The following is a 24,499-nucleotide window of genomic DNA, read 5'->3' on the forward strand; positions in this document are numbered from 1 at the left end:
GGGACTACTGAAGCCCGAGTGCTTTCGAGTCTGAGCTCCATAACAAGAGAGGCCTGCGTGCTGCAACTAGGGGGCAGGCCCCATTTGCTGCAGCTGGAGAAGGTCCAAGCATAGCGGTGAAGACCCAGCACGGCCAAAAAGTTAAAACATGATCACGACAAATTCAGTTTTCTATTTGAGGCCCATGAGTGAATCGCACACCATCTCTGTGGAGAAAAAAAAAATGGAGTAATTAGAAATAGCTGATTTTTTGTTGTTGTTTTCTCGGTTTACTGTAGCACTTTTATCTGGCAATGACGCATTTCTGGGGCCTAATGTTCTCACATGACAGTGGAAAACCAAGTCTGTTGTCGTCAAAGAATTGAGAATTGCACACCAAAGCCTTACATAAAAGGATGAATAAATATACAGATGTGAATGCAAACTGTTTTCTAGTTCAAAGCAGATAACAAGCCTCTGTGTTCTGGCAGGAAAGCTTCAATAAGAAAGGAAAGTAGGTCCTAAGGCTTGGAACTTTCTAATCCTGTAAGACGGACAGGAACTAGTTAATTTGTACACATTTCTAACTGGTTCTGAGAATTTTAGTTTTTAAAAAAATATTTATTTATTCGGCTGTGTTGGGTCTCAGTTGCAGCACACGGGAGCTTCATTCCATCCTGCAGTGCTCAGGGTCTCTAGTTGTGGTTTGCAGACTTAGCTGCCCTGCAGCATGTGGGGGTCTTAGTTCCCCAAACAGGGATCTAACCCGCGTCCCCTGCATTGCAACGAGGATTCTTAACCACTGCATCACCAAGGAAGTCCCAAGAATTTTAAATTTATTTACACCTCATAAAAATCCCATGAGGCTGATGCTTGCTTAGGCAACACATACACTCCAAGTCGGAGAAGGCAATGGCAACCCACTCTAGTACTCTTGCCTGGAAAATCCCATGGACAGAGGAACCTGGTAGGCTGCTGTCTATGGGGTCGCATAGAATCGGACACGACTGAGCGACTTACTTTCACTTTTCACTTTCATGCATTGGAGAAGGAAATGGCAACCCACTCCAGTGTTCTTGCCTGGAGAATCCCAGGGACGGGGGAGCCTGGTGGGCTGCCGTCTCTGGGGTCGCACAGAGTCGGACACGACTCAAGCGCCTTAGCAGCAGTACACTCCAAGTGGAATGATACAGAGGAGTTTAGCATAGCCCCTGCACAAGGATGACATGCAAATTAATGAAGCATTCCATATTTTTCAGTTATTGAATGTGTGTTTTTGTGTATGCGATGTCTTTGCAAAGATGAAGTAGTATAAAACATGATGTAAAATTGTACCAATTGATACAGAAATAAACAGTACCAGCATTAAACTTTTCAAAGTTTTAAAACTTAAAAAAATATATTGGGAATTCCCTGGCAATCCAGTGGTTGGGACTCCTTGCTTCCACTGCAGGAGCACAGGTTCAATCCCTGGTCTAGGAACTAAGATCCCACACGCCAAAAAAACAACCAAAAAAAAAAAAAACCCAATAAAATAACATACAAAACAAAACACACCTCCTACCAAACCATCACATTACTAAAAAAAAATCTTAGGAGGAGCATAATACTCTTTTTACAGTTTACAAAGGAAGAAACCAAATCACAGAAATTCTCCTCCACTAAAAAATGTATGACTTCAAGAGGGTTCATCAGATCCATAAAATGGCATTCCTCAGTTGCTCAAGCCCAAAACACAGGCAGGATCTTTGATTCTCCTTTGCCCTTCTCTTATACATCCAACCCATTATCAAGTTCTTTCAATTCTGTCTTCCAAAATATTCTGAAATTGATTACTTTTCACCTCTACTGCTTCATTTCTAGCCCCAGGTCTAGATAGCTCTCCCATCCGGTCTCTTGAAATAGCCTCCTTACTTGACCCATTGCTTCCACTCTTGGCCCCTCCCTAAAGACAGTTTATTGTCTGTTTAGCAGGTATAATGGTCTTTTAGACATGTAAGTGTGATCATGACACTTCCTAGCTGGAAGTCTTCCAATAGATTCCCACCCTAGGATAAAACTAAAACTCCTTATAATTCTATACACTATACTCCATTTGGCCACTGCTTACCTTTCCTAACTAGTTTGCTATCATTTTCTACTTAATCTACTTTGGGGTTTTTTGAACACATTTATTTAGCTATGCTACATCTTAATTGCGGCACGCGAACTCTTAGTTGCAGCCATGTGAACTCTTCGTTGTGGTGTGTGAGCGCCAGCTCTCTGACCAGGGGTTGAGCCGGGGGCCCCTGCATTGTGAGCACAGACTTAGCCACTGGACCACCAGAGAAGTCCCAATCCACTCTGTTTAGCCACACTATTTTTCCCATTCTTCTTCAACATTCATTCCTTTCTTAAGGCCTTTGTACCTGTTGTTTGTTTTGTCTAAACTGCTTTTCACTCAGCTGCTTAAAACCTGCTTCACTGAAATCTTGGTTCAAATGCCATCTCCTTAGAGGCCTTCCTTTACCACATTACCTAAAATAAGCTATCTCTTATCTCTATTTATCTGGCTTATTTTTTTCCCCCATAGCATTTTACACTATTTGAAGTTCCCTCTTTGTCTGTTTATTTCTGTCTTCCTATCAGAGTGCAAATTCTTTGGTTGAAGAAAGACACATTGGTTGACTTATTTATTGCTGTATCTCCAGAGTCTAGAACATGACTGACACTTAGTAGGTGTTCAGATATTTATTGATTGAATGAGTTTGTGTTTATCATATTTGTCTCCTTGTTTCTCCCATAACTGAAGAGGAATAGTGAAAGAGTTACGGAGTTTAAAAATGCATATACAACAGTTAGACTGAAACACTTTATACAAACACTAGTTACTCTACTTGTGATTGTTACCTATTGGTCTCTGGATTTCGTCTTTATTCCTTTTTGTGGGTCAGAGACAACATGAGAATAATAATGATTTAATTAACTAACTCTGAATTTTGAACTATCTGTTGTATTCAGGCCTGTTAGGTGTTAAGGGGAATTCAACAATATGAAAGCCTTAAGTCTACTCATGCCTAGGTGGAGTTTAACTTTCTGTGGGAGAAAATAAGACATACTTTAGGGAAATAACCAAAAAAAAAAAAAAAAAAAAACAAAAAAACATTTTCAGAGACAAGTAAGCCAGGGACAGTAAAAGATCAAAAAGAATTCAAAATATTGGGAAAGATTCCTTCCTTATAGGGTTTTGTGTAGGAAGCAAATCATAAAAGACTGATGGTGCTGGGCATTTGTGTAGTGGAAGAAGATAAATTTTCTCAAAATCTTTCATTAGCCTAATGTTCAAACATTGGGCTGATAAATATCACTTTGGGTGTCCTTTTTTACTGGCACTAATTGAGCGTCATAATCAAATGGGTGGCTTCTTGGCTATATCTATATTTATCTCTCCAACACCTGATTAACTGCATATTTCCGGTGAGACAGTTTCACGACTAAACTTGTTCCTTCTCACGGTGCTAAAACCTTTTTAAAATTTTTATTGAGGTATCAACACCTCTGTTACAAACCCCATGGCTATTAATGATCCATAGTCTCAGGGGACTGTCAGAGGTATTAAATTTGATAGTGCTTATGAAGTGCTTAGGTCTTAAACAGAACAATAAATGTTATCATTATTATAAAAAAAGATGTCACTGACGGAATGACACCAGGGAGATCTCCATCTGTTCCTTACGGGAAATGTAAACAAGTGAGGAAGGAGTCAGGCGTGGTCCACCACCTAAGTCAAACAGACAACATGACAGCCGCACCCCTCATTCAGATCACCACCCCGGCTCGGGAGCCCACCGGGGGAAAACCAGCCTCAGCTCCCGGAAGGTAAACACATCGAAAAAGGCGGGGCAGAAGGCGGGTTCGGAATGGCTGAGTGGCCAGCGAAAAGTGATTGGCAGCTGCCATGTCCACGTGCTTTGAGCTTCGAACCAGCTGTCGCGAGAATTCGATGTAAACACACCCGTCCCGGTGTCGAATCTGACTGCTAGCCTGCGACGCCCGAGTGAGGGGTACGGGCTTCTGCAGCATGACGCTTTGTGACTGGGCCACGAAGGCGCTGGGCACAGAGGAAAACAGACGTGTTTGTAATTCCCCGCCACCTGCCTGCGTTCGCAACCGAACCTGACACCTCGGCTTCACTCGAACTCGACATACTGTTTTGTTTTCCCTCGAGCCCCACCGGATTGGGTCAATTCAGGAGGCGGGCCCGCCTCTTTCCTACTTGCTGGTTGGCGAAGCTGACCCCTGAGGGCGGTGCCCGGCCGCGGCCGGTGTGCTTCTGGGATTGGCTGGAGAGGTAGTTCCGCTGAGGCGTGGTAGGAAGTGGTAACCGTCAATCACGAGGGGGCGACTCCAAACACTGAGCCCTGAGCTGGAGAGCAGCGTTTACCGGCGGGGCGGCCGGTGAGAGGGCTGGCGGTGCCGTGTGGCTCGGGGGAGGCTGGGCGAGGACCAGGGCCGGGCAGCGTGAGGGCAGGGGGTTTGGCTGGCGGGGATTCGGCGAGGAGGGGCTGTGGAGGTCGAAGGGGGAGGGGAGGCAGGGCCAGGGGCCAGAGGGCGGCCGGGGGCAGCGGCGGCTCGGTGTTGGAGGTTAAGTGGGTAGCGCCGTGCTGATGTCTTTCAGGAGAGTGGGGCCTGAGGGGCTGGCGAGGGTCGTTCTCGGGAGACAGGGTCCTTAAGGACAGTTTCTTGGGAGGCTGTGTTTCGAAAAATAAAGGGTGGAATGGAAATGAGAGGGCTGAGAGGCTCGAGGTGAAGGTCCCTTCTGAGGAAGGGGTCCCTGGGCTAGCTGGGGCAGAGGGTCTTTTGCTTGTAGCAGATGGGAATCGTCTGTGGGCGAGATTTCCATTAAGGTGATAGAATGCCCCTTGCTTAAAAGAGGTGGCTTTAGGTGCTTTCAAGCATGATTAGCTCCAGGCTATGTGCTGTCTCCTAAGATCTTTCACATTGCTGTCTCTTTTAACCTTAACCAAGTGTGTTCCATGCTTTTAAAACCTCCCAAGTGATTCAGATGCTTGTTAGACATTCAAGAATCAGGATGAAGTGATGGGACTGGAAAGGATAAAGGGCTTCTAATGTCATATAAGTTTTTATTACTTACTTAGACTCTGGTGATTAGGTTACAATAGCAAAGGGGTTAACATATGATTTTGAAAATCTTGTTAAATTGTGACCATGCAGTCTCTTTTTAAATATATAATTGACATAAAGTATTAGTTTCAGGTGTACCCATAATGATTGATATTTGTATATATTGTGAAATGATCACCACAATAAGACTAGAAAACACCCATTAGGATACATATGAAGTCTTACTCATAGATTACCAAAGATCTTAGTTGGAAGGTGATACCTCACTGCTCCATTTGGTCTTAAAATACTGTACCTTGTATATTTTTTATTATCTCAACATTAGAGTTCAGTAAATTCTCTAATTTTGGCTCACAAAGGTAGCACATTTGTTTGTATAAAGTGATCCTCTGCTAGACTTTCCATCCCTTCCTAGTTGATGTTAACAGGAGCTCAGCGGGTCCTACAAGAATCTTAACTAGTTTTGTGGTTCTGAGGCTTGGTCCAAATAAGAAGACCTCACAGTAGTTTGAAAAGTACTTTTGTCTATTTCTTCCTATTCTGCCCTCTGCCCTTTCAGGTATAAGAGGAATTGCTGGGAAATTTTCCTATATTTTATGTATTTTTTGACAACGGATCTCTAGCGAGCAATCATATATCTTTCTTGTTATCCTGAACAGTAATGACCCTTTTTTTCTTTTTTTTTTTGGCTGTCTGTTCATTCTGGAAACAGGTTTTGTGAATGAAGAAATGGCTACAGACTCCCCCAGAAGACCCAGTCGTTGTACTGGTGGAGTTGTGGTTCGCCCTCAGGCCGTCACGTAAGCGAATTTCAGATGAACCTGATAGGTGAAAGAAAGATTACTCAGAATAGTAACTAACAACCAGCTTTCTTTCCTGAGCAGTGCTTGCTTTTGAAAATCTGTTTAACTTGGCTTTACAGGATGACAAATATCATTGATTGCCAAAGCCAAATAAAAGCAATAATTGGAGGGTCAAGTTGATGTGTTTAGCACATTTATAGAGTACATGAAAAACACATGAGTACTGTTTTTTCAGACCTCAGTTTTAATAATTAGTGGGTCATTAAATCAGTTTAGTCGATCAGGACCATTTAAAAAATAGAATATAATAGAAAATATAATTGGGGGTTAGTAATGTGTTCTGACAAGCACATAGATGTATTCATTCACATGTATGTGTATGTTTACTACGTGTGTGGATGTGCTCAGTTGTGTCCAACTCTTTGTGACCCTGTGGACTGTAACCCACCTGGCTCCTCTGTCCATGGGATTTTCCTGGCAAGAATACTATATTGTGATGTAAAATATATCACTCTAGGTCTCAGTCAGAAAGTTTCAAAGTCAATGTCAGAGTACATTTCTATATTTTAAGCATTTTTTGACAAAGCATGTCTACTTTCTAGGAGCTTATAATCTAATGTAGTTTAAGACGTGTATACTTGTAAGCACTGTAATGAATAAAAAAAGATGCCAGCAAAACAGCATGAGAATTTAGAGGGAATATTTTAGGGAAAGTATTTAGTTGGAGTACTTTAGATCTGAAAAGGTTTTGTTAAGAAGCTAACATTTATAATGTACTTTAAAAGTAGAATATAATTTGGGCAGTTAGAATCAAGGGCTCATTTTCAGCAAAGGGGATAGAGTGAGCAGATATGGGAAAGGGAAGCTGTTTTCATAAATGAAATCTTAGGGAAGTTGACCTATTTAAAGGAGGTTGGGGTGGACAATCAAGACCCTTGAATAGCTGGCTAAGGAGATGAAATTTGTTTTCTGTCTTTCAAAAATGTTCGTAAGGGAATTGTAGCATTTTGGATTATTTCCCATGGACAGTTTAGCATGTTACATAAAAATTCCCTTTGTAGATTAACAGAAATACATACATACTATGATAACTTACCATTAAACTTCCCTTATTTTCCTCTTGTATTTCCCAGGGCTGTATATTCCTTCACTAACTAAGGACCATGGCGATAGGTTAAGCATATTATTAGCTATGAGTTAGGTACTATTTCAGTCTTCGTTTTACAGGTGAGGAAACCAAAGCAGAGAGATACCAGTTTTCCTTGATAACAGCCAAGAAAGGAAACCTGGATCAAACCCAGGCAGTTTGTGTCCAGAGTCTGTGCGCTTTATGCACTGTTCTATGCTGCCTCACCATATGGTATTCCACATATATTGCTTTCGTTATGCAACATGTAATTTTAGTGTTTTTTTGAAGTTCTTTAATTTATTCAGTGTTCTCTTAACAACTAATGCTTGAGCATCTACTCTGTGCCTAAATATTGACTTATGGATTCTGGAGATAAAAAGTAAATATGAGAGAGGGATTCCTTTCTGTAATAAGAGTTTACATTCCAGTGGGGGACACAGTCCATAAAGTAATTACAGGCTGTGATCAGTGCCCAGTGTGCTCTGATGGAGAGTGACATCGGAGAGTGTGATTTAAGGCTGTCAGGGAGGACCTCTCTGAGGAGGCAACTCTAAGGCTGGAGATCTGAAAGGGAAGAGTTTGAGAAGGAATCCATGGAGAACAAAAGCTGATGTAAAGGTCTTGATTCAAAGAAGAGCTTGGTGTGGTCTAGGAATTGAAGTTGCATGTGACTGAAGCAGGCTAAGGAGAGGGGGAGAAAAATGAGGTTGGAGAGGAAGGCCTAATCAGTTTTTATAGGTATCTAAGGCCCAGGGACGGGGGAGCCTGGTGGGCTGCCATCTATGGGGTCGCATAGAGTCGGACACGACTGAAGTGACTTAGCAGCAGCAGCAGCAAGGCATATTGCCTTTTTTAAAAATAGGATTTAGAATAACTCACATTGTTTCCTCTAAATGTGATTTTTCACATTTCTCTAAAATGAAGTTGATTTGGTGTTCTGAATAATTTTTTTTCTCCATTTGCTGATACCCATATATTTCACATTTGAAATATCTTCAGGATCCTTAATATGGGCTTCCATGTGGTTTAGTGGTAAAGAATCTGCCTGCCAATATAGGAGACACAGGAGATGTGGGTTCAATCCCTGGGTTGGGAAGATCGCCTAGAGGAGGGAATGGCAACCCACTAAAGTATCCTTGCCTGCAGAAATCCTATGAACAGAGGAGCCTGGTGGCTGCAGTCCATGGGGTTGCAAAGAGTTGGACATGACGGTGCACACGCGCACACACATGCAGTGTCCTTAATAGTTCTTCACTTTTATGCATTTTGATATTTTCCCATGTCTTACATATGTCAAGAGTTCTGTGAGGATTTCTTAATAACTCCTAATGCCTGCTGCTGCTGCTGCTAAGTCACTTCAGTCGTGTCCGACTCTGTGAAACCCCATAGATGGCAGCCCACCAGGCTCCCCCGTCCCTGGGATTCTCCAGGCAAGAACATTGGAGTGGGTTGCCATTGCCTTCTCCAATGCATGAAAGTGAAAAGTGAAAGTGAAGTCGCTCAGTCATGTCTGACCCTCAGTGACCCCATGGACTGCAGCCTTCCAGGCTTCTCCATCCATGGGATTTTCCAGGCAAGAGTACTGGAGTGGGTGCCATTGCCTTCTCCACCTAATGCCTGCACCTGCATCAAAACAGATTCATTTTGCTGTATATAGGTAAGGGATTAGGATTAGGTTCATAACCAATTTAAACAGAAGGTCACTGAATACTGAGTCATCAGCAGTAGTTTTTCTGGCTCTAGGGCATTCTTCTGCTCTGACTTAGGAAGATCCTGCTTTAGTCAAGTCTTCTCTCATCACTCCTTTGGTATGAGTTAAAAGTTGTATCTATTGGGTTGGCTAAAAAGTTCATTTGGGTTATGGAAAAACCCAAATGAACTTTTTGGCCAATCCAGTATATCAATATAAGAGACCATGTGGCCATAAAAATGAATGAGATATTGCCATTTTCAGCAATATTGATGGACCTAAAGGTGATCATACTGAGTGAAGTAAGCCAGGCAGAGAAAGACAGATCTATGATAGCACTTATATGTGGGATCTAAAAACAAATACAGATGAACTTATTTATAACTCACAGATAAAGAAAGCAAACTTATGGTTACCAAAGTGGAAAGAGAAGGGGATTAACAGATATACACTATGCTATGCTATGCTAAGTCGCTTCAGTCGTGTCCAACTCCGTGTGACCCCGTAGACGGCAGCCCACCAGGTTCCCCCGTCCCTGGGATTCTCCAGGCAGGAACACTGGAGTGGGGTGCCATTTCCTTCTCCAGTGCATGAAAGTGAAAAGTGAAAGTGAAGTCGCTCAGTCATGTCCAACTCTTAGCGACCCCATGGACTGCAGCCCACCAGGCTCCTCCGTCCATGGGATTTTCCAGGCAAGAGTACTGGAGTGGGGTGCCATTGCCTTCTCCGCAGATATACACTAGTAGACATAAAGTAAACAATAAGGATTTGCTATTGTTAGCCCAGGGAACTGTATACAATACCTTATAATAACCTATAATGGAAAAGAACTGGGAAAAAATAGAAAACTGAATCACTTTGCTTTGTACACCTGAAACTTACACAGTATTGTGATTCAACTATGAAGTGAAGTGAAGTGAAAGTCACTCAGTTGTGTCCGACTCTTTGCGACCCCATGGACTATACAGTCCATAGAATTCTCCAGGCCAGAATACTGGAGTGGTAGCCTTTCCCTTCTCCAGGCGATCTTCCCAACTGAGGGATCAAACCCACGTCTCCCACATTGCAGGCAGATTCTTCACCAGCTGAGCCAGCAGGGAATCTACTCTTTGCAACCCAGTGTTCTGGAATTCTCCAGGCCAGAATACTGGAATGGGTAGTCTTTCCCTTCTCCAGGGTATCTTCCCAACCCAGGAATGGAACTGGGGTCTACTTCAATTTAAAAAAATGGAGGGACTTCCTTGGTGATCCAGTGGTTAAGACTCTTTGCTTCCATTGCAGGGGGCACAGATTTGATCTCTGGTCAGGGAACTAAAATCCTGCATGCAATATGGCACAGCCAAAAAAAAACCCCAAAAACCAAAAAAACAAAAGACATGACTTTTAAAAAGAGTTAATGTTTGAAAGAAATTTAAAGCTCATTTGCGTTTAAAAACATACTCAGAAAAATTAAGAAAGTAAGTTAGCAGAATTCCCAGGTGATGAAAGTTGTTTTTTTCTTTTTTAAGTATTATGAATAACTGTTAGAGCTTGTATAAAGAGCTTTTCCTTGTTTTATATTTAGCTGTCATGTTAAATTTTCTCCATCTCACTCCTTTTTCAGGGAGCAGTCCTACATGGAAAGTGTTGTGACTTTTCTGCAAGATGTTGTGCCTCAGGTAAGTATCTCTGTGGTTTCGGGAATAGCATGTCTTACTCTTGGCCAGGGAAGTTCTGAAATATTCTGTCCCCTGAGTTTGACACCAGAATCATCAACTTAAGAAAGACTTTTGATGTTTTAGCATCACGAGCACTGGTAGTATGGAACTATTCCTGCTGTTACTATTAGTTATGCCTTAGTTTTATGCTGATGTTGTCATAAGTATGTTTCTTTAGAACTTGATTTCCTAAGAGGAATCAAGTTGAGGTACTAGTTGAGAGATGGGGCTTGGGACTGCCTATTTGGGTTCTATTTCCAAAATCTTTCTCTTGTCTTAAATGTTGCCTGTTGAAAGTGAAATAAGCAATATGTGCTTTGCATTTGGTTAACAAGATATTATATTAACCAAATACTGAGTGCAGATCTGTATCACTTTCATATTGAACAGTAGTTTTATGCCAGTTAGAGCTTGTCTTGTTACTCTAGGGCTTCCCTGGTGGCTCAGACGGTCAAGAACCTGCCTGCAGTGTGGGAGACCTGGGTTTGATCCTGGGTCAGGATCCCCTAGAGAAGGGAATGGCTGCCTACTTCAGTATTGTTGCCTAGAGAATTCTGTGCACAGAGGAGGCTGGAGGGCTACAGTCCATGGGGTTGCAAAGAGTCGGACACAACTGAGTGACCAACAGTTTGTTACTCTAAGAGAGTAAACCCTTTACTGTTCACTCTGTAACTGTGAGAATAAAGAATGAGAGCAACTCTCCTGGGATCATCTCTAATGCACCGTCACCCAGACTTCAATTAACATAGGTAACACTTGGCACACTAGTTAAAAATAATAATTTCCAGCCCCATCTCCAGGTGAGTTTGTCTTAAGGGAATTGAGGCAGCCTCCAGTAACTTGTGTCTCTAGGAAGAATCTCAGGTGATTCTTGAGAAACAGTATCTTTGGGAAGTTGCTGGTTAGTGGAGTTCCTAAAGGGGGAGGGTTCTGGTTTTCCCTGGTACTGTCAGTGTTCCGACTGGCATGATATCTGTAATTGTAGTGATGAAAAAGGGCATTCATAAATCCAGTGTCCCAGCTTTAGGAGAAGGTCCTGGAAAAGTCTAAAATCCAGATTTCAATTGTATTACACCAATTGTATTCTTCAAGTAAGGGAAAATATTAAGGCATATATGATCTTCCTTTATTATATTCAGTCAACTTTGATGAAAAAATAGGTCATGATGGCAAGATCTCTGGGGCCTGTAAGGCAATATAAATGCTTTGTTTTCTTGAGGAGCTTGGTTAAGTAGGGAAGTCAGTGGCTTGAAACAGTCAGAGATAGTAGTAACATATCAGTAAGTGCTGCACCTGGTAGTAACAGGCTGAATATTTAATTGCTCAGGGAATGCACAGCAAAGGAAGAGTGAAAGAGTCAAGTTCCAAAGGACATTGGGAGTGGGGTCAGTTGAAATGAATGGAAATGTGATGGTGAAGGAAACTGCCCAGCTGGGGATGGTAGGCAGCAGAATTGCTGTGGCTGTAGAGACTCTTGTATAGCCCAGGCTTAGAGAGCGATCAGGGCCAAAATCCAATTTGGTCTTCTACAAACTGTACCTTTCTCTTAACCCCTGAGCCTTGATATGAGGCTAGTTCTAAGGGAGGAGCGTTTGAACATCTTGATAGTCTACCTTCCCATTAGAATGCCCCTTTATAAAATTTTTCAAAGGCACCTTTTGTGCTCATGGAAACCCTGCATAGCAAGCAGTTTTTTGTCAGCTGGAAGAGAGAGGCTGCGATCAGAGGCTTTGAGGGACTAGTTGGAGAGTTTTCTAGAGAAACAAGAATACTGGATTGAGCAATAGATTGAAAATAGGGGGCTGCTAAAACTGATTGGGTTTTAGCCAAGAATGTTATGATGGTGCAAGGTGGAAGATTAACTTAGTTTTTATGAGGATTATACATCAGTAAGGGGATGAGCTATGCAATTGATTGTGAAGATTGGGATCAGAGTTAGGTACCTGTGGAAGTAAAGGTGTAGTTATAGATCTAAGAAATAGAATAGTCATTTAAGAAGTTTGCATTGTCTAAGTCATTATTCTAGTGACTATGGAAAGAAAACAAAAATTCAGGCAGCAGACTTTACTCAGCAGGCGCCACCAGTCAGGTGCTGTGTTAAGTTAAGGGATGCTCAGTGCCTGTCCTAAAGGCTTCATAGTCTAGAGACCTGCCTGGTTGTCCAGTGGCTAAGACTCCATGGTTCCAATGCAGGGGGCCTGGGTTCTATCCCTGGTCAGGGAACTAGATCCCACATGCTGCAACTGAGTTCATATTCTTCACCTAAAGATCCCATATGCCACAACTAAGACCTGGAGCAGCCAAATTAAAAAAAAAAAAAAGCTTCTTGGTCTTGTGCAGTAGTCAGGCAGACCCTTTTTTTAAAGGGCCAGAGAAGTTTTACAGCTCATACAGTCTTTGCTGCAGCTGCTCAGCACTGCATTTTACATAAAAGAAAGGGTATGGCTGTATTAAAATAGAGCTTGATTTATGAACACAGGTTTAGTAACTAAGTCATGTCCTACTCTTTGACACCTCATGGACTATAGCCTACCAGGCTTCTCTGTCCATGGGATTTCCCAGGCAAGAATACTAGAGTGGGGTGAGATTTCCTTCTCCAGTGAACACAGGTGGTAGACCAGATTCGATGACCCATGGTCCCTTTTTTCCACATTTAATCCAGAATAGAATGGGAAAGACTAGAGATCTCTTTAAGAAAATTGGAGTTACCAAGGTAATGTTTCATACAAAGATAGGCCCAGTAAAGGACGAAAATGTCAAGGACCTAACAGAAGCAGAAGATGTTAAGAAAAGGTGCCAAGAATACACAAAAAAACTGTACAAAAAAGGTCTTAATGACCGAGTTAACCGAGTGATGATGTGGTCACTCACCTAGAGCCAGACATCCTGGAGTGTGAAATCAAGTGAGCCTTAGAGTCTTACTACAAACAAAGCTGGTGGAGGTGATGGAATTCTAGCTGAACTATTTCAGATCTTAAAAGATGATGCTGTCAAAGTGAATGCATTCATTATGCCAGCAAATTTGGAAAACTCAGCAGTGGCCATAGGACAGGAAAAGGTCAGTTTTCATTCCAGTCCCAAAGAAAAGCAATGCCAAATAATGTTCAGGTTACCCCACAACTGCACTCATTTCACAGGCTAGCAAGGTAATGCTGAAAATGCTTCAAGTTAGGCTTCAACAGTACGTGAGCCTAGAACTTCCAGATATACAAGCTGGATTTAGAAAAGGCAGAGGAAACAAGATATCAAATTGCCAACATCCGCAGGATCGTAGAAAAAGAAATGGAATTCCAAAAAAAAAAAAAAAATCAACTTCTGCATCATTAACTATGCTAAAGCTTTTGACTGTGTGGATCACAACAAACTGTATAATATTCTTAAAGAGATAGAAATGTTAGACCACCTTACCTGCCTCCTGAGAAACCTGTATGCAAGGACAAGAAGCAGCAGTTAGAAGTGGACATGGAACAAAGGACTGGTTCCAGATTGGGAATGGAGTACGTCAAGGGTGTACATTGTCACCCTGCTTATTTAACTTATATGCAGAGTACATCATGTGAAATGCTGGACTGGATGAATCACAAGGTGGAATCAAGATTGCTGGGAGAAATATCAACAACCTCAGATATGCAGATGATACCACTTCAGTGGCAGAAAATGAAGAGGAACTAAGGAGCCTCTTGTTGAAGGTGAAAAAGGAGAGTGAAAAAGCTGGCTTAAAACTCAACATTCAAAAAACAAAGATCATGGCATCCGGTTCCATCGCTTCATGGCAAATAAGTGGGGGATATGTGCAAAAAGTGTCAGATTTCATTTTCTTGGGCTCCAAATTCACTGCAGACAGTGACTGCAGCCACAAAATTAAACGACTCTTACTCCTTGGAAGAATAGCTATGTCAAACCTATACAGTGTTTTAAACAGCTGGAGACATCATTTTGTGGACCAAGGTCTGTCTAGTCAAAGCTATGGTTTTTCCAGTAGTCATGTATGGACCATAAAGAAGACTGAGTGCCGAAGAATTGATGTATTTGAACTGTGGTGCTGGAGAAGACTCCAGAGTCCCTTGGATTGCAAGAGCAAACCAGTTAATTTAAAGGAAATCAGTCCTAAATATTCATTGTAAGGACTGATGCTGAAGTTCCAGTACTTTGGCCATCTAATGCAAAGAGCTGACTCACTGGAAAAGACCCTGATGCTGGGAAAAATTGAGGGCAAGAGGAGAATGGGACAACAGGGAATGAGATGGTTGGATGGCATCACTGACTCGATGGATATGAGTTTGAGGAAACTCTGATAGGGATGGACAGAGAAGCCTGCCTTGCTGCAGTTCATGGGGTTGCAAAGAGTCAGACACAACTTAGCGACTGAACAACAACAAATCCAGAATCTGCCATTTTGCATTCAGCCACTTGGAAAATGATACATCTTTGCTGAGGTTATGTTCCAACTCCTGCTTTATCCTGGGAATCACTGAATTCATGGAACCTAAAAATTATTCTCTGGGTTTCCAAATATCCCTAAGAGGGAGAAAATCTGTTGTCAGACTTATATCTGTTTCTTCAGCTGTCACAAATAGTGTGAATTCCCACTGTGTTTAACAGATGTCATTGATGGCTGATAGAAGCCCTAAGCTGTGCCCTTTGATTCAATAATTGTACTTAAGAAAACTTACTAAAAAATTATCAGAAAAAAAAAGTTACAGCCGAGAACTTCTGAGTGAGAAATTTTGACATTTTTCAGTGTGAAAAATTGTAGCCACAGGACTTCCCTGGCGGTCCAGTGGCTAAGACTCCGTGCTCCCAATGTAGGGGGCCAGGGGCCAGGGTGAGATCCCTGGTCAGGGGACCAGATCTCACATGCTGCAATGAAGACCCAGGGCAGCCAAATCAATCTAAATAAAATTATAGCCTGCCCAAATGTCAGTAATAGTCAAGCAAATTATATGTGGTCTCTGTAGAATAATTTGCTATAATTAAAAGTAATACTTTTGACAAAGAGCATACAATGGAAGTTATTTTCTCTCCAGTGAAGAAAAAACATACCTACAGTGATTGTTGCTGTGTTTTTTTAAATTCAGTAATAACTCTGTGCTTATGAATGTGTGTATGTTTTAGAAACCAGATAAGGAATTAAAGGAGAAATAACAAGTCCTGTATCAGTAATGGGATAAAACCTTCAAATCTAAATAAGAGAGCAGTGCTGTTGGATCTTGACTGAAGGAGGGCTAAAAATCAGTGCTGGGGGAGAAATTATGTGTCAGTACACTGACCTCCAGTAAGATAGCAGATAAACCTGAATGGGGGCCTTCCCTGGTGGCATAGTGGGTAGGAAGCTGCCTACCAATTCAGGGGACACCAGTTTGATCCCTGGTCTGGGAAGATCCCACATGCAGTGGAGTAACTGAGCCCGTTCACAGCTGCTGCCGCCTGCACTCTCTAGGGGCCTCCAGCCACAACTAATGAGCCCCTGTGCCTAGAGCCTGTGCTCCGCAGTAAGAGAAGCCACCTCAGCAAGAAGCCTGCGTACTGCAACTAGAGAGTAGATCCACTGTCCACAACTAGAGAAAGCTTGTGTGCAGCAACGAAGACCCAGTGCAGCCAAATAGAGCAGTGTGTACAGATCAAAAAAAAAAAATCTCAATCGGCACCTGGTGAGTCTATACTTCACTGACAAACGACTCAAACATGAATAAAGGATATCATCAAAAGCTGGGAGGCAAAATGACATGATGTCACTTGCCTTCTAGGATGCCAACCAGCAGGAAGGCAAGCAATATGCTTCAGTCAGCTTCATAGAATTTTCTCAAAAATGCTTAGTAGAGAGCAGTATGTCTGCTGAGGAGAGATGAAAACCTGAAGACGTAGCAAAAGTGTTGCAAGCCTTGTGAAAGTCTTGTTTCTCCCCGAAGGGGAAAGAGAAGTCTTAAGAATCCCAATCCACTGAAAAGCCTCTTTTAACCTTGTTTCGTATTGCATGTTGGCCAGAAGTCAAAGGAGAGCATCATGCAAATGTTGCAGAGGAATTGGGAGAATGTTGATTAAGATGATAAGCTGCCTTAAGGGTTCCCCGGTGGCTCAGCAGTAAAGAATTCGCCTGCAGTGCAGGAGAGGTGGGTCCAATCCCTGGTTCGGGAAGATTCCCTGGAGGAGGAAATGGTAACCCACTCCAGTATTCTTGCCTGGAGAATCCCGTGGACAGAGGAGCCTGGTGGGCTACAGTTCATAGGGTTGCAATGAAACTGAAGTGACTTAGTGCACACGCACACATAAGCAGCCTTATGCTAAATGGAAGAAGATTTGGAAATGTATTACTGCTTTACCAGGTTAATGGAGAGCCTGACATAGGGAAAAAGGGGTCGTCCTAAATGCAGTGTGGTATCCTAGGCTGAGTCCTGGAGCAGAGAAAGGACATTAGTGGAAAAACTGCTGAGATCCCAATAACAACTGGGGCTTAATTAGTAGTAAAGCACCCGTGTTAAGTCACTGGTTTTGACAGAGGTACCATGGTAAGGTAAGATTTGGTTAGATTAGATAGTTAGTAGGTGAAATTGGTTGACTGGTATATGAGAACTCTCGGTGCTATGTTTAATAATCTAAAATTATTCCCAGGTGAGAACTTTATTTTTAATAGGCAAAGCTTTGTTTTGTTTTTTCTAAAGATTTTTTATTTTTGGCTGCACTGAGGCTTAGTTGCTCCTGCAGCATGTGAGATCTTAGTTTCCCAACCAGGGATTGAACCTGCCTCTCCTGCATTGGAAGGTGGTTTCTCAACCACTGGACACGCAGGGAATTTCCAAGAGTTTTCAAGGATAAGAGAGCAAGACAGGAAGAAGAGGAAGAAGATGAGGATGAGATGGTTGAAGATAAAGTAGATGAATTAGTTAGTTCTAGTACAGATTTTCCTTTTCTCCAAAGGAATTAATTGTACTATACATATCTCAGGTTGTTGTTTTTTTTTAAACAAAGATAATTGAAATCACATGAATGTGTAAGATAACATTTTCTTTTTGTTTAATAAACCTACTATTAAAATGATCCTGTCTTTTAGTAATATCTTTAGTGGCCATTAACATTGTGTAGTACAGAAAAAGGCTGTAAAGTGACATGGAAATTTAAAGCAAGTCATGTATAACACATTATATATCGGATAGTAGTTTTTGTAAACTTTTGATACAGTTTATATTAAATAACTTATGTGAACTGAGTATCACTGTATAACTGAAAATGTTGCAGCTTTCTGTTGACATGCTCAGTGCTTGCAAGTGTATACAACCTAGAAAACCTAGATACTTTTAAATGAAAGCGTTTGCTTTGTGGAGAGATGACTCCCTTTGAATACTGAGGGAGACTTCCCTGGCGCTCCAGTGGTTAGGACTTCACCTGCCAGTGCAGGCGGCGCAGGTTCAATCCCTGGTCAGGGAGCTAAGATCGCACATACCCCACAACCAACAAACCAAAAGATAAAACAGAAACAATATTGTAACAAATTCAATAAAAACTTTAAAAATGGTTCACTGTAAAAAGAATGCTGGTGGATACTGTTGATTCTTTCCCAGTGACTTCACAGCAGTTTGTGCTTATCTTCGTGACCCTTATGGGCTTGCAAGAAAGCTTATAGGTTGGGTCTAGAGGCAAAAGAGACTGAAAAAGTAATATGTTTTTTCCATCCCCAACTCTGGCCAGCACCCTCCACCTGGAACTGGTGGTTAGTGGAAAGGAATGATCTTGATAATTTTAGGTAGAGTATAATTGCTTGATCCTAAACACTTGGAAACTAAATCAATATATGTGGTGGTTTGGTTTATTTCTTCAGCTTTATTTGTTGACCAGTAAAGGAGATGAGTTTTTTGAGTGTCTTTGAATTATAGTGACACTTCCAGTAGACTCTGATCGTTGTATTTTAGGTTTCTGCAGTTCTTAGGCTAAAAACCCTTTTCCGACCAAGATTATCAGACTCCTAGATAGCTTTCTTTGAAAATAAAAATATTACAAAATGTACCAGTTCTCAAGATGTAGGATTGGTGAGGTTGGAGGGGTTCAATTACTCTTTGTTTTGAACATCACTAGTATTTGTGCTATAAAACATTCTCATTCAAATATTTCTGTTTACTATACAGGCTTACAGTGGAACACCTCTAACAGAAGAAAAGGAGAAAATAGTCTGGGTCAGATTTGAAAATGCAGATTTAAATGGTATGCTTTTAACTTTTGGTGGGGGGGCATATTAATTAAATGTTTGAGGTTGACCTGATTCCAAAAAGAGAACCCTTACCTTTTGTCAGGTTACTTTTAATTAAGAGTTTTTAAGTTTTCAAAAAACATTTATTTTCAACTAGAGAAACTTGATTAGAATTAATATTGTACAAGTCTTAGAGTCACTGTACATGTAGTGCCTAGCCTTAAACTTTAAGTCCAAGTAAGATAACAATTTCTTAGAAAAAAAAGTTTTTCTAATTCAAGTTTGGTCCGTTGTATGGGATTTATAACAGCACAATAAAAATTAGTGTTGAACTTTTTAGACTTTGAAATATTTTTCTGGACTTCCCTGGTGGTCCAGTGGCTAAGACTCTGTGCTCCCAGTGCAGGGGGCTCAGATTCAATCCCTGGTTGGTGAACTAGATACCACACGCTGCAACTAAGAGTTCGAGTGTCCCAGCTGAGGATCCTGCATGCTGCAAGCAAGGCTTGGTGGTGGTGCTAGTTTGGTTTAGTCACTAAGTCGTGTCCGACTCTTGTGACCCCATGGACTGTAATTCACCAGGCTCTTCTGTCCATGGAATTTTCCTGGCAAGAATACTAGAGTGGGTTGCCATTTCCTTCTCCAGGGGATCTTCCCAACCCAGGAATTGAACCTGGGCCTCCTGCATTGCAGGCAGATTTTTTACCAACTTGAGCTATGAGGGAAGCCCAGGCTTGGTGTAGCCAAATAAGTAAATAAAAGGGAAATTATTTTTTAAAAACATTATATTCCTGAGCAGAACTTATGCCAGTCCAGGGCCTGTTTGTTCTCAGACACCTTCCTTCCATGTCATTGCTCCTTCCTGCTCCCTCTTGCAAAGAGCCGCTCCTTGTCTGTTGTCTTCTGGCTGAGTTTGGGAGGCACTGGTAGGAGATCGGAAGGGAGGATGGGAGCAGGGAGAGTATTATTCCCTCTCCCTCTCGTTTGGCAGCTGCATTTCCTCCGTGCTTCTCTCTTCCCCTGGGCAGCTCCACTCGCCTTTCTGTGGGGCAACCCCAGCACCCTGCTTTCCTCCCTGTCTTCTGGCTTAGGGGTGGTATTGGCTTCCTGCTGTTGCTAATTCAGTAGGCCACCATCTGTGGAACCAGTTGTCTGTATTTAGTTCCCAATTATGAATACACTGACTTGTTTTCATTTCCTAGTTGGACATTGATAGGTACCTTACTCTTGAGACTTTGTCTCCTCTGGGACGTTTAAGATTCCGCATTTTCCTTTAAAAACTACTGTCCAGAATGCGGGAGGCTGTCACTTCCACAGATCGGTTTCTTTTGGATTTGGATTCTCTGTCAGGTGGTTTGTTTACATGGCAACTTGTTATGCCGTCCGTGCAGAGTAACACATTCATTTGTATAGGTTGTTATTTATGATACATAACCTCTTCCTACAGTATTGCTCTCTGAAAGGTTTTTATATTCAAAATTTCCTTTCTCTTCACGACTGTCAAATTTCCTTGTTGCTAGTGTATTCTTCCTTTTCTTCTTTCCCTTCTTTATTAAGAACTACTTACGTGTTTGTCATCTTTTGTTTCCTGTCACCATTTCCTCATGAATTCAGACTCTTTTCTCTTCTGCAAGTGTATTTGCTTTGTGGATGTCAATGTATTAGAGGACTTTCTTGATTTAATAAGAAAGGAAATGTGGTCATGGTCTTGAAAATATTAGACAATAGCAAAAAATTATAAAGCTTATGCAGAGTGTTAAAAGTAATTGATTTTTAAAAGGTTTATGTCAGCCGTAAAATGACTTTAGAAAAAATCACGTAATTGGGACATTCCTGGCAGTCTAGAGGTTAGGGCTCTGCACTCTCACTGCCTGGGGCCCAGGTTCAATCCCAGGTCAGGGAACTAAAATCTTACAAGTCTCATGGCATGGTCAAAAAAAAAAAAATTCACAAAATTAACTTTAAAAATGTCATCAAAATAATCTTTAGGAAAGTTTTTTTTTTTTTTTAACAGCAAATAAGAATTGCTGGGGTAATAATGCTTTATAAAGCCTTTGCATTATTGAAGTGCAATGCATTTGCATCTGGAAATGTAAATGGATACCACTTATTTGGGACTTTGTGTTCTATTGAACTTATAATGGTTGTCCTTAAGAGTATCCTGTATCTTAGTTGATTTATTAAACTTTTAAATTTATACATCTTCGTGTTAAATACTTTAGCACACTCCCATATCCTTTGGTCTCTCCTTTCTATGTCATATTGATAGTGTATGAAATTTTGTCCTGGATTTTTATGGATACTCTTTTTATCATCTCTGGCCCTGGGGCTGTGTGTGCATGTGCACACAGGTATGTGTGTGTTTTAAAGCCATAGTAAATATTACCAAGATACTGGATCATCCTTAACTTCCCCAGTCTCTTACAGCATTTCTTGGATTTGCCTCTTATTTGTGTTCTTTCTTTAGGAATGTTTTATTTAGGTGTTTGTATGGCAGACCTTTTGAGATATTTATGATTGAAAGAAAATTTGGCATGGGAAAGGAAAAGTAGGGTTCCCTGGCTGAAAGTCCAGCATCTCTCTGAAGAAGGCTGTGTGTGTGCGTGCTAAGTTGCTTCAGTTATATCCGACTCTTGCAGACTATTTGTACTGGAGCCCTCCAGGCTCCTCTGTCCATGGGTTTCTCCAGGCAAGAATACTGAAGTGGGTTGCCATGCCCTCTTCCAGGGATCTTCCCGACCCACAGTTTGAACGTGGGTTCTTGCGTCTCTGGCGTTTGGCAGGCAGGTTCTTTACCACTAGCTCTGCCACTTTTCCGTTGCATTAGAGATTCTTGATCAGCCATCCTGCCCTTCCCTGGTTTTGTCTTCCGCAGCTGGGATGTGATTCCTTGATCATTGTCTTTTGTCTGTCATGACATCGTAAGGGAGACAGTGGAGAGGCTGCTTCTGGCCGCAGCCATAGTACCTCAGCAGCCTGTTTTTTTGTAGAGCAGTTGGGTACCCAGAGATTGTGTTAGGTATTTAGGCTTCTCTTTGCTAGACTTGGAGTTTTTTCTGGCAAAACAATTTAGAAGTCTTTTACCTGTCCATAGATTTAAGTTATTTTATAATATTAATGAAACTCTATTAGCTGTTAATTTAAAACTTGCAGTCATTGAATTGAACTGTGCTCTGGTGATTCCTTTCTGTTTGTTCCAACAGGCCTGAGAACTCTGCTTTTCATCATGAAATTATTAAATGCTGCCACTTGGCCCCTTGCCGCAGGGTTGCAGCCCGTTTGATTACGGGCTTATCAGAGTTGGGGGTGGAGTAGGTAACAGCTTATAGGAGAGATACTTCTGAGGAATCTGGGTTATTGGGATTCTCCTTTCCTGAATCCTTTTAGGTATCTCCGTTCCTAATCTGGTTTGGTGTCCGGTAGAGACTGCGACTGTTGGAGTTTAATAGAAGGAGGATTAAGGCCCTTTGTGTCATGGTTATCGTTTTGTTTCTGCTTTCAGGGAGTCTCGTTTATACCCAAGATTGTTTTTCTTGAGGCACTCACTGTACTGAAAAAGATATAAGAAGTAGCCAAAGCAGGTTAATATCCTGACATTTTCTGTCACGTTCTCTAAAGGTGAGCATGTAGTGAGAGTCCCAAAACACATCAGGTTTAATCAGCTGGTTTGCTCCAGTATAAGAACTGCCAACTTTCTAGCCTTTGTGGGGGTAATTCTTACTATCCTGAGTTGGTCAGTTCTAATATCAAGGTTTAAGAATACACTTAGATATCAATTTTTCTATTCAACAGGATTTTTTTTTTTAGTTGCATGTGATCAGTTTAAGGGAAAAAAAGGTTTTAATTGTGGTAAAATGTGCTTAACATAAAACTTACTTTCTTAACCATTTTTGAGTGTACTGATCTGTAGTTGTAAATACATTCACATTGTTACACAACCAATCTCCAGAGCTGTTTTTATCTTGTAAAACTGAAACTATACCCGTTAAACAACAACTCTACATTCTCTCCTTCTCACTAACTCCAGGCAAACACCATTCTACTTTGTCTCTGAATTGGAAGTACTTAAGCCACCTCATAAGCAGCATCATTCAGTGATATCATCAGTTCAGTTCGGTTCAGTCGCTCAGTCATGTCCGACTCTTTGTGACCCTATAAATCACACCATGCCAGGCCTCCCTGTCCATCACCAACTTCCAGAGTTTACTCAGACTCATGTCCATCGAGTTGGTGATGTCATCCAGCCATCTCATCCTCTGTCGTCCCCTTCTCCTGACCCCAATTCCTCCTAGCATCAGGGTCTTTTCCAATAAGTCAGCTCTTCACATGAGGTGGCCAAAGTATTGGAGTTTCATCTTTAGCATCAGTTCTTCCAATGAATACCCAGGACTGATCTCCTTTAGAATGGACTGGTTGGATCTCCTTGCAGTCCAAGGGACTCTCAAGAGTCTTCTCCAACACCACAGTTCAAAAGCATCAATTCCTCAGTGCTCAGCAGTTCAACTCTCACATCCATACATGACCACTGGAAAAACCACAGCCTTGACTAGATGGACCTTTGTTGGCAAAGTAATATCTCTGCTTTATAATATGCTGTCTAGGTTGGTCATAACTTTCCTTTCAAGGAGTAAGCGTCTTTTAATTTCATGGCTGCAATCACCATCTGCAGTGATTTTGGAGCCCCCAAAAATAAAGTCTGACACTGTTTCCACTGTTTCCCCATCTATTACCCATGAAGTGATGGGATCAGATGCCATGATCTTCGTTTTCTAAATGTTGAGCTTTAAGCCAACTTTTTCACTCTCTTCTTTCACTTTCATGAAGAGGCTTTTTAGTTCCTCTTTACTTTCTGCCATAAGAGTGGTGTCATCTGCATATCTGAGGTTATTGATATTTCTCCCGGCAGTCTTGATTCCAGCTTGTGCTTTTTCCAGCCCAGTGTTTCTCATGTGATATCATACATGTGTCTAAATGTCCTTTCTAAGTCTGTGTGATATTCTGTTTTTTTTTTTAATCATTTTATCTTTTCATAGGTGATCGTTTGGATTGTTCCCACCATTTGGCTTTACAAAGAATGCTGCTTTTAGCAGTTATTTTTGCAAATACCTCTTTGAGTCCCTGCTTTTAGTTCTTTTTGAGTAATACCCATAAGTGGAATTGTTGGCTCATAAGTTCTTTTTAATTTTTTGAGAAACCACCGTACTGTTTTCCATATGGTATTCTTTTTAAACCTGCTCCCATGGCTGGGAAGCATAGTGGCTTAATCCCTTGAGTCTTTCGCTTCTCACTGCTCCTCTCTGATGCTTACTTCTCTTCTCTGACTTCTCTAACGAGGTTGGAGCAGTGATTGCTCAAAGCTCTCTGTTCATAACTTTATGATCAAAGAGGAAAAAAGAGTCCTTTGGGCAGCCCAGCATGTTCAGTCTGGATTACCTTCCAGTTATGGGAATAGTTGCAGTGGCCAAGGATATGGTACTGGCACTGGCCCAGCTGGTTATGTGCCTGTCCCTGTGCTTGATGCAGGGGGGGTAAGATCAGTAATCAGAAAAGGAGGAGGTGCAGAGCAGGAAGCGTGTGAGGCCGCAGGGAGAGCAGAGGTTGTGAGCCTCTGCTGCCCTAGTGTGCCTGGGTCCCCATTTCAGTGGCCTTCTAGACATCTTCACTTAGATATCCCCAAATGCCTCAAACTCTTAATCGTTTCCCATCTAACTATGACGCTTCAATATCTATACTTTAACCTCACTTGCCTTTCAAAAGTCACTAAAAGCAGAGAACTTTTTATACCTTGGAATCTTTGCACAGGGGATCTTCTGGCTGAAATGAGCATTTCAGCCTTAATCCTCATTCAGCTGTTGTGTGCACGTGTGTGCCCTCAGTCACTCAGTCGTGTGCAGCTCT

At 41.7% G+C, this 24,499-nt stretch overlaps 1 protein-coding gene and 1 non-coding gene across 2 annotated transcripts in view; both read left to right on the top strand.

Annotated features, from left to right (window-relative positions):
- The first annotated feature begins 1,132 nt into the window (after window positions 1–1,132).
- LOC129651873 (U6 spliceosomal RNA) lies at window positions 1,133–1,235 on the top strand. Its single transcript, XR_008714377.1, has one exon. It is a non-coding gene; the product is annotated as a U6 spliceosomal RNA (small nuclear RNA).
- Window positions 1,236–4,039: 2,804 nt separating this feature from the next.
- BCAS3 (BCAS3 microtubule associated cell migration factor) overlaps window positions 4,040–24,499 on the top strand; it is a 589,753-nt gene continuing 569,293 nt past the window's right edge. The window contains exons 1-5 of the mRNA XM_055579668.1: window positions 4,040–4,097; window positions 4,396–4,479; window positions 5,816–5,903; window positions 10,329–10,383; window positions 18,540–18,615. Coding sequence (XP_055435643.1) covers window positions 4,040–4,097; window positions 4,396–4,479; window positions 5,816–5,903; window positions 10,329–10,383; window positions 18,540–18,615 — 361 coding nt within the window. The remainder of the gene's footprint in view (window positions 4,098–4,395; window positions 4,480–5,815; window positions 5,904–10,328; window positions 10,384–18,539; window positions 18,616–24,499) is intronic.

The sequence above is a fragment of the Bubalus kerabau genome, chromosome 4 (genome assembly GCF_029407905.1).
Source record: "Bubalus kerabau isolate K-KA32 ecotype Philippines breed swamp buffalo chromosome 4, PCC_UOA_SB_1v2, whole genome shotgun sequence".
NCBI classification, from domain to species: Eukaryota; Metazoa; Chordata; class Mammalia; order Artiodactyla; family Bovidae; genus Bubalus; species Bubalus kerabau.